Source organism: Liolophura sinensis, chromosome 6, assembly GCF_032854445.1.
Source record: "Liolophura sinensis isolate JHLJ2023 chromosome 6, CUHK_Ljap_v2, whole genome shotgun sequence".
NCBI classification, from domain to species: domain Eukaryota; kingdom Metazoa; phylum Mollusca; class Polyplacophora; order Chitonida; family Chitonidae; genus Liolophura; species Liolophura sinensis.
The window spans coordinates 9797554-9807441 of NC_088300.1; the positions used below are offsets into that span (position 1 = coordinate 9797554).

At 42.3% G+C, this 9888-nt stretch overlaps 2 protein-coding genes across 2 annotated transcripts; one reads left to right on the forward strand and one right to left on the reverse strand.

The window, feature by feature from the left end:
- Positions 1–313: 313 nt before the first annotated feature.
- LOC135466319 (lysosomal proton-coupled steroid conjugate and bile acid symporter SLC46A3-like) lies at positions 314–7960 on the forward strand. The gene is made up of 4 exons (XM_064743743.1): positions 314–1572; positions 2877–2959; positions 7252–7408; positions 7870–7960. The coding sequence occupies exons 1-4, from the start codon at positions 314–316 to the stop codon at positions 7958–7960; spliced, it is 1590 nt and encodes a 529-aa protein (XP_064599813.1).
- On the reverse strand, positions 2946–4301 carry LOC135469128 (uncharacterized). The gene is made up of 2 exons (XM_064747659.1): positions 3889–4301; positions 2946–3379 (listed from the first exon to the last, which is right to left on the reverse strand). The coding sequence occupies exons 1-2, from the start codon at positions 4187–4189 to the stop codon at positions 3195–3197; spliced, it is 486 nt and encodes a 161-aa protein (XP_064603729.1). The 5' UTR covers positions 4190–4301; the 3' UTR covers positions 2946–3194.
- Positions 7961–9888: the final 1928 nt, after the last annotated feature.

Here is a 9888-nt window from a genome sequence, read left to right on the forward strand (position 1 = left end):
GGAGAAAAGGAAATCTGAAGGACTCCCTGTCCAAGACTTGCACTGAAATAATTCTTCGAGTATTCCAGCCATTCAAAGACAGACATCTTAACTCACTGTCCGATCAGAACCCGAACCGTCCCTCGTATGCGTGAAATATTCCTGAGTATATATATTGTCAAACTCCAATCAAACAAACGAACAGTGTTTTAGGAGAAACATACTAGTCAAACAAGAAATGTTTGGTGTATCGACAGATTTGTTTGCTTGTTCCGATGCTGTTGTATGTATGATTAGCCACTTGGTTATTTTCAGATAAATCAACTTGGAGGAGATGGCAATCCCTGACCATTCTGAATGTCAAGAGAGGTCACCCCTCTTGAGCTCAAGCCAGTCATCTGCAGACCAGAAATTTCCACAAAGACCCAGATCAGTTCCTGTGGAAATTCTCCTCTTGTCCTATTTCGTGGCCTCCATGACGCTTGTACCTGTGGAACAGTTATACGTGTTTAGTCGTGTCAAGGACAAGCATGGCCAGAATCCATTGGCTCCAGCAGATAACTCTTCCATAAAGTTAAAAAACGAAAGCAATACTGATAGAATAGACAGTCAGAGGTGCGTCTCTCAGTGGACTAATCTCTCGTCTTTTGACGCCGAAAACGACGTACAGGCGGAAGCAGCCACATGGATGCTGGTGCTGACACTCTGCGAAAATGCATGTGCCATGATCTCTACTTGTCTCCTCGGAGCATTAATCGACATGAAGGGGAGGAAACTCGGTGTTGTTGTCCCGATGCTAGGCAGTCTCCTTAAAATTGTGGTCTTCTTGGCTGTGGTGCTGTTTGAACTGCCGATAGCCTTATTGATTTTGGCGGATGTATTGGAAGGTGCCTCTGGCTATTATGGAACCGTATTCTGTGCAGTTCTCGCTCATCTAGCGGACATAACAACAACAACAAAAGAAAAAGCCACCCGTATTAACATTGCCCTGGCCCTGAATGGCATCTGCATTGGACTGACCTATCTGGGAATGGGTTTCTTCATTTCCCACGCAGGCTTTGTGTACCCACTATTATTCAGTCTTGTGATTCTCCTTATGTCACTCCCATTAGCGATTTTCCTTTTCCCAGAAACCCTGTCTGGGAAGCGTGAAGAACAAACTAAGTCTCGGTCTCTGAACCTGATTCATTTCTTGTCCGCATTCCTTTTGTACCACAAGAAGCATCCTGCAGGACGCCAGTGGAAGTTGCTGGCACTTGCCGCTTCTTTCTTCAGCTTCAATCTGGTCATCACAGGGCGGGGTAATGTCCAGTCCTTGTACCAGCTGGCATCGCCTCTGTGCTGGTCAGCGGTGGACATTGGCTACTTTGGAGCTGCTCAGACAATGGGTCAGCAGCTGGTCACCTTGGTCCTGTTTCCTGCACTGAGGAGAAGATTGTCCGAGCTCCCGATTGCCGTTTTTGGTACGCTCTCTGGAATAGCAGCCTGTCTACTACAAGCCTTTGCTACCACTGATCTGCTGATGTATACAGGTGAGCTAACTTTCTGTCTGCTACAAGCCTTTTGCTACCACCGCCCTGCTGATGTATACAGGTAAGATAACTTTCTATCTACTTCAAGCCTTTGCTACCACCGACCTGCTGATGTATACAGGTAAGCTAACTTTCTGCCTACTTCAAGCCTTTGCTACCACCGACCTGCTGATGTATACAGGTAAGCTAACTTTCTGCCTACTTCAAGCCTTTGCTACCACCGACCTGCTGATGTATACAGGTAAGCTAACTTTCTGTCCACTTCAAGCCTTTGCTACCACCGACCTGCTGATGTATACAGGTAAGCTAACTTTCTGTCTACTTCAAGCTTTTGCTACCACCAACCAGCTGGTATATATAGGTAAGCTAACTGCCTGTCTGCTTCAAGCCTTTGCTACCACCAACCTGCTGATGTAAACAGGTAAGCTTACTTCGGTCTGGTTTGAAGTCAATCAGTTTCTTGACTTTAGATGCGCGTGGTAATTATTTATGCAACAAGTTTCCCTTGCCAGAAGTTATGTCAAGTGACAAGTCATTAAATGGTAGAAGGTGCATAATCACATCTGATAACGGCTGTTAACATTGATCAAGTTTTGTTGTAAGATGTTGAACGTTGTTTTGAAAACTGAATTTGTGATTATTTATCATAACGTCCATTAACGTAGACGACTGGTATACTAATGTCTGTTACCACGACCAGATTTAGCAGCGGAATAGCTAAATTTCAAGAAAACTAAAACAAAACAAATTATTTTGATGGGTATAGTCTAGTCTGGTAATGTCTTTGTCAATCGGTCAAATCTGTCAAATCAGCTTGACCAATCTGTAAGAATATCCCTTCAGTAAACATTGCACCTAATCAGCTGCAAGCCGTGAGCTTATCTCTAAATCAGAAGACTGAATTTTCCTGCTTCTTCATTTGTCTACATTTAGTGCATGCTATATAACTCACTCCATGGGGAACCTCTCACCAATGCGATTGCCATGAGTTCGTCAAGCTCATTCTGGCTTCCTCTCTGATCGCACGTCGGAAGGCCTGCCATCAACCTGCGGAAGGCCGTAGGTTTTCCCCAGGCTCTGGTTTCTTCCCACCTTAAAGCTGGCCGCCGTCGTGTCTTTGAAATATTCCTGAGTTAGGAGTAAAACTTCAATCAACTAAGTAAATAAATAAATAAATTTAACGCCTTCTTCACCGCCTTCCATTATATCATGTGGTGGGTCAAAGTAAAGACAGCACTCCACACCAAATTGAATAAGACATATCATTTATTGAAGGTAATGATATTACATAAGAACATATAAGAACAAGCAGAGCAAACTGTGCAGTGAAATTACATGGTGCGAGGAACTTTTTCTTTTTTTCAGTTACGGTGGTTGGAGCTTTTCAAATGTTTGTGCGCCAACAGTGAAAACAGCCATGTCATCACTTGTCGGGCCACATGAACAAGGTACATATACGTCATCGTTAGTTGTATGCGAAATTCAGTGGCGTATTCAACACTGCGTTATCAATATAATGTTGATGGTCTGCGATAATACGCGTAAAACATCAGTGGTGTGTATGATATGTGTATCGGTACATTAAACAGAACAAAAGTGAAACGTTCAGCTGCCGCTATAATGGAGGATGAAAGTTTCCAAACAATACTGATTGTTCATGATGACTTTGAAGCAGCCAGTATTCTAGTTCATGGCATCCACACATCTGCCGATCATCCCGTGGGCAACTCTCTTCCCAAACACCCTGACTCCTTCCAATACAGCGAGCATTCTTCGATAACCTCTTTTTAACGCTGCTTGCTTTCCGGGACACCTCACTTCCCGCCAGCTTTTTAAGTCACCCTGTTCTTCAGGACCTAGACTGGGGTCTAAAAAACAGGAAAAAAAAATACATGCCTTTAACGACAAATGACTTCAATTATCCAATCTTTATTAATTTTGTAATAATGTTTACTTATTTGGACAACCACTTCCTTTCACGTAATTTTTTTGCAAATCTACTGGCCCCGGAACACGAACCTGTCTTAGACTTAAGTCAAAATTAGTGTTAACTTTCAAATAGTTCCCGCGCTAAAATTGTGATATATGTTAGAAATTAACATATTATCTCTTATCTGGTAGTTCTCTTAGTCTTTCAAGACAAAGTGGAAAATTCGTGTGTAAGCTGAAGTCTAAATTTAGAATTAAGTTAAGGCTAAGTCTAACCTACGTAAAAGACAGCTCTCTAATCCCGGGGGCAGAAAAGAAAGCCTAAAGATAAGATGATATGATGATGCTAATGTCCGACTGAATTCCCTATAATTTGATATTAGAAAAGGCGATAAGAGTACAGTATTTAAGTCATGGTTAATTCACTATACTAGAGAGCAGAACTTACCTCTCCCCGCATTGAGTGTCCCAAGTCGCTGATCAGCGGTGAAGTCTTCCCGTTCTCTGTATATGTCCCGCACATTGGTCGTATCGCGAATGAAGGCCCGGCACTTCCGGCTAGAATCGGTAACGTCATATGAAGTATTAAATTCGTCCAACGATAGGTTAGAGTTTCCAGTAAAGTCGCTGGTCAGTATCCAAGAGGCAACGCGGAGGTGTGGGTCAGTGCGGCTTGGTACAGGGATGGAGACCTGTACAGATTCTTCCTCTAGGTCATTATTAACTGGAGCCTCCTCCCTTTGGATCATGGCGGATTTACTCCGCTCAGGTAAGCTCAGAGGCTTGCATATGATTGGCTGGTTGACAGTACTTTGCTGACAGGCGGCTCACGTCCATTGAGTAGTTCACACACCATCGCTTCGTCCTTTACGTCGGTAGACATTGTTATAGCTGAGATGAGGTTTTCAAAGCGTACGGATTCAGCACTACTGTTAACTTCAAGGAAGACAAGGTCTTTGTTGTGACGCTTGAAGCGGGACTTGAAGATCGTTGGGCTGTTGCCTTGTGACTTATCTGGAGTGTGTGTTTCTCAAGGACTCTTGTCAGAGGTACAGGAGTGTAGACATATCTTCTCTCGCCTTTGTCTTTCGTGCCGATGTCCTGTCGTTTTGTCTTAGGCGTATATTTCCCAAGAACTCTTGGCTCGGCTAAAAAAGTGTGGAGATATTTTCCATCATCTCTGTCTTTGTTACCGAGGTCCTGTGGTTTTGCCCTAGAGATCTGTTTCGCAAGGACTCTTGGCTGAGGTGCCGGAGTGCAGAGATATTTTCTATCATCTCTGTCTTTGGTGCCGAAGTCCTGTGGTTTTGTCCTAGAGATCTGTTTCATTACTCTTGGTTGAGGTACCGGAACGTAAAGATATCTTCCCTCTCCTCTGTCTTTGGTGCGGAAGTTCTGTGGTTTTGTCCAAGAAATCGTAGTCTCACCAAGTTCTATTTCAAAAATCTCCACTATATCTGCAAGGCGGTTCCCCCTCTCGGTGAAGGTCAATAGTTGACGTTTCATCCTCACCGTGGTTTCTAGCCAGAATTCGCCGGAGCTCTCGACTCGGGAAGAGGTACTGTACCACATCACGTGGTCTAGCTCAGCAAACTTTAGGCGGGAAGTGCGTCTGGGGGGATTCACCGTGTTATCTCCGCTGGATACCGCTCGATCATAGTACTCCATGGTTACCGACTGGTTGTATAGGGCCTGTTATAACAAGCTGAGCAAAAGAAACTATATTAGTTTCGAAAACACTGCTAAAGTTATAAAAGCACGTTATGTTAGATTGTGTTATTTTATATATTTATTTACTAGATTGATGTTTTACGCCGTATTCAAGAATATTTCATTTATACGATGGCGGCCAGCGTTATGATGGGAGAAAACCGGGCCAAGTCAGGGGGAAACCCATTACCATCCGCAGGCTGCTGGCAGACCTTCCCAGGCACGGCCGAGGAGGAGGCGAGCATGAGGTGGTCTTGAACTCACACCCACTGATTTTTAGCTTTATCTCAATGAAGAGCGGCTAGTTTACAAAATGTCGTTCTCATTGAGGGGCGGCGAGTTTACAAACTGCTGATCTCCCCGAAGGTTGGCTTGTTTATAAAATGCAGTTCTCAGTAAAGTGTGACTAGTTTGCAAAATACTGTTCTGATTGAAGGGCGGCTGGTTCACAAAATCTCGTTGTCACTTGCTATATCTACGCGTGGTTTAAACACATTTATTCTTCACATTGGACAATAAAAGCGTAACTGAGATACATATTTGATTAACGACAACTTATATACGTGTACTAGCATTGTATAGGATTTGGAATAAATTTATGCACCTAGAATATTCCATGCCTCTGATCTGGGTATGATTCAAAACTATTGACTGTTATGTGATGGATAAATTCGTCAAGGTCACTCTTTGCAGAGAAATGTTGGTAATAGGTGAATCCACGTTTTATAACGCAACAGAACGGAAAACGGTTACAGTAAGACATTGCCTTATTAGCCCTCATTAGCAACTCACATCATTGCAGATAGCTGGGAGTTATCGGGCAGGGTCTGTCGGCATCACAAGTGTACTAACCATTAAGTCATATACATAAGTTTTGCCCAACATTAATTGAGGAAGTTTATGGGATCATGCAGTCTGCACTGCTATCACCAGTACTGACTTCAATATGATTGTTAAAATGTTAGTATTTTTAAAGTGACTTGATCACACCGACACACATGCATTCTAGGTCAAACTGTGAAAAACGCGTACTAAAAAGTCAGTTTAATCCGGATTTTGTAACAGAACTTACGACTTATAGCTGCACCAAGTCTCTTTCCGAACTTCGTTGTGGAGAACAATGACGCGACGTCACAAACCCATGACGTCACTGTCGGGCTTCGGTTGTACCCGTGCTCGTGCTCGGGTCTCTCCGGCAGAGCGTCAAGCAGATGGCTTTGATGACTTTGATACTGTTCCATGACCTACACAGAATGACGTCTTTAGAATTACAAGCTGGATGAAGTGTCCATGAAAATTACTGCAGGGCGGCATGTAGTGAACGTTGAGTTTGTTAAACTTATTGAATTTCTTCGTGCTGAATAGTTGGCCGTTGACTTAACGTCATGCTTCACATGTTCTAATGACGTTGCGCAGCATCTCAGCCAACCTAAAACATCATTTTTATAATCCCTCCCCGTATGAACGTGAATATATTTTAAAAGTTGTTGATGACAATATTGTTTTTTGACTATCTCATGAGCCCTATAGGATATCTTATAGTGAGGTTTTCCAAAAACAGATATTAATAATGTGGATTTATTTTGCAATGCCAAAATGCCGAACAGCATTAATATTATATCCTAATGTATTTTAAGTGGTTAGGTCCTGTGTTAGATTTAGCCAGGCCCAACGTTCCATTTCTTATTTATTGTGTTACGGGAGCAGCTTTTCAGTAGCCAGCGGGAATTTCACTTTGGCTCAGTTGATAGGTCGCTGGACTTCGGTTGCAGAGACCTGGATTCCAACCCTTGTGTGACCGACGTGGTGAAATCCTTTAACAATTACAACTGTATGACAAGACTGGTTTGATATTCAAACTCTTAACTTTTAATCCGCTGGACAAACCGTCACTTTGGCCCATTGGTAATGTACAACGATGGGATATTTTTTTATGTTTTGACATAAGTAAAGATATTGTTTCTTGGATAAACTATATAAAAACAAATGAAAATCTCTAATTCTTCTTTTCTTACCTGCAATCACGTCAAGTTAACATAACTCGGCGTATTATATCCGCATTTTGGGACGTAGTATCAAGATTTAGTCTGTTCTTGCGCAGGTGCCATGTTTGCCAGCCTCGGTATCATCCAGATGGTGTGCAGCTGCGTGGCACAGGTTGTCTTCAACTCCATCTATGTCGCCAGCCTCTCTGTCTTCCCGGGCACAGTCTTCCTTACCATGGCTGCATTACTTCTCACCACTTTTTTCTTATTATTGTAAGTATTACAACTGGATTTGAAACATCTAATGTACTATATGGATGGATTATTGCTATATCTCGAAACTGGATTAAACATGTGATATTCAGACACCAGAAAAAAAAATCGGCTTTCAGTAGGATCTACTCTTTCTTACAACATGTAATTTTAAATAGATGGCATACATTTACCTTTGATTGAGGTGGCTTGCATGCATGCTGTGACACGATTTTTTAAAATTCCTAACCACGATGCAAGTAGTGTACGGGAAGAGAATTTGTAGATTTCACCGCCCTCACTGTTCATAGGAATTTCATGACACTTGTCATCCACCGATATGCGTGGGAACGTCAGTAACCTGCCAAATGTAGGGGGTTTGTCCCGAGCATTTCTGTTTTCCCGCCCATATACCTGACCACCATCGCACAGGTGGAAAAAGTATTTTGTTCTCATATATAGCAGTTTCCTTTTCTTCACAGGTTGACGTATATTGGTACAAAAGGACCAGGTACTTATCTGTATAAAGCACAAACTGGGGATGAAGTAAGACAACCGACCCTGTCTGAGTAGGAAACTGTGTACCCATGGCTGTCAGCGGAATAATACGTCATTAGATGTAACCGATGCGCCAGATTAACGTTGAGTACGCGGACTGAATATCCGTCATACATTGTGACTCAAAGCATGCGCAGTAGCTATAGTCAGCAGAGTGTGTTATTCAGAGATTCAGAGAGGTGTGATAGTGGTATGACTGTGTATTGTCTTTGAGAGTTTTACAGTTACATTTGTCTTGGTGTGCTCACGAAAAACTGCGGTGTCACCAGCTTTCGTCATAGCCATAAGAAACTCCACTCCAATAGCCTGGTATTTCGTCATAGGCAATAAAATATAATTTGTGGACTGATCACTGCTCAAGAAGTGGCATTGGGCGGGGTGGGCGTTTCAAACAGTTTCCATGAGGGAGATTTTTAGGCAAAGCTACCTGAAGATAGAAGAAACAAAGCAGACATCTTAATGGGGAGTTGGCATATTTTTTAATCCCCTGAGGTGTGCCTAGTGCGAAGCAGGGTCTAGTCATTGCTACGTCAAGAATGATACATTGTATCAGTTCCTATTGTAACGTCGTAACGTCTTTAATGTGAAGTCATCAAGATGAGTTAGGAAGGAAATACCTAAAATAATGTCTAGGTAATGCTGCAGGGCGTTTGAAAAGTTCTCATTAGCTGAGTTGTTGAAATGAAGGCAGTTTGCTTCTTCATTAATAAAGCAGTCAAAATTCATCTTTTTGTCTTGTTAAAATCTGTAACTTTACTTAATCTTTCCTAGGCAAAGTTTTCCACCTTCTACGCAAACATGTTCCGATGTTTACGCATGTTTACGCAGCACATGATTTGTATGTAGAGCCACAACCTTATCTGAACCATCAATATGGCGCTTCCTCCGATTGAATATACATCAGACCATTCTCATTAGGGTGAAACAGCTTCAATAATAGTATGTAACAAAGAAATATTATTTCCGTAAATATTCAATATAAAAACTGATGGATTTCAGTTAACTTCGTTTTCTAGACGCCGCAAAAGGTTTTAAAACTATAACTGAAAACTTCAACACCACCTACAGACTCATTTCAGGAGCCTGCGCCTTTTGTTCACTGTAAAGAAATGTTCGACTAAATCGTAAACAAACGAATCTAGACTGGTGAAAAAACGATGTGTTTCATCATGCCCACACAAATCTTTCAAAACCTCCACCAAAATCTCCACCTTTTGTCTTCTCGATCTCCAGTAAATTAAGTTGAAAAATTGGTGTTGAATAGCCATAACTTAACTAGAAGGGTACTTTAGCCCATTATTCAACTCGTAGCAGGACGTAGCAGTCTTGCAGTGTCTCGCGCTGCGGCCTTTGCTGAGCATAAACATCCAATCAGTTGCAGAATTGAGAATTTGAGGCGTTTTAAGCTGTACTGAATAATATTTCTTTCTTGGAGGTCAGCATTAAGGTGGTGTTGGTGGTGTGTGTTGGGGGGGGGGGGACGGACAGAGCCCTTGGGGATCCCACGACCATCTGCAATTTGCTGACAGTTCTTTACACACACAACCGTGGTGAACTCTCAGCGACCGCATTGGTCAGAGGCTCTTGAGTCATTGCACCCCAGTGGCACCCTGTCCACTGGGCAATGGAGGATTTCCCAGGATATTACCAACTGACATGACAGTGTTAGGTGTTTCTCCGTCTGTAACCTTTGTAAAAACTGTTCAACTAAAAGGCGTTAAAATATCGATGATCTGGTGATAAACAGGCCTACTTTCAGACATTCTAAACGTCACCAAACAGTTATGCTATTAAAAAGAAAATAAAGGTCATCAACAAAACGCCAAAAAAGTTACATTTGGCTACCTTGTTTAGAAAATGTAATATGTAGATTTTTCTCTTTGAGGACCAGCCATACAACTCTCGTCCATGTCTTTCAAAAACAGGATGTTCTCACCGATTCA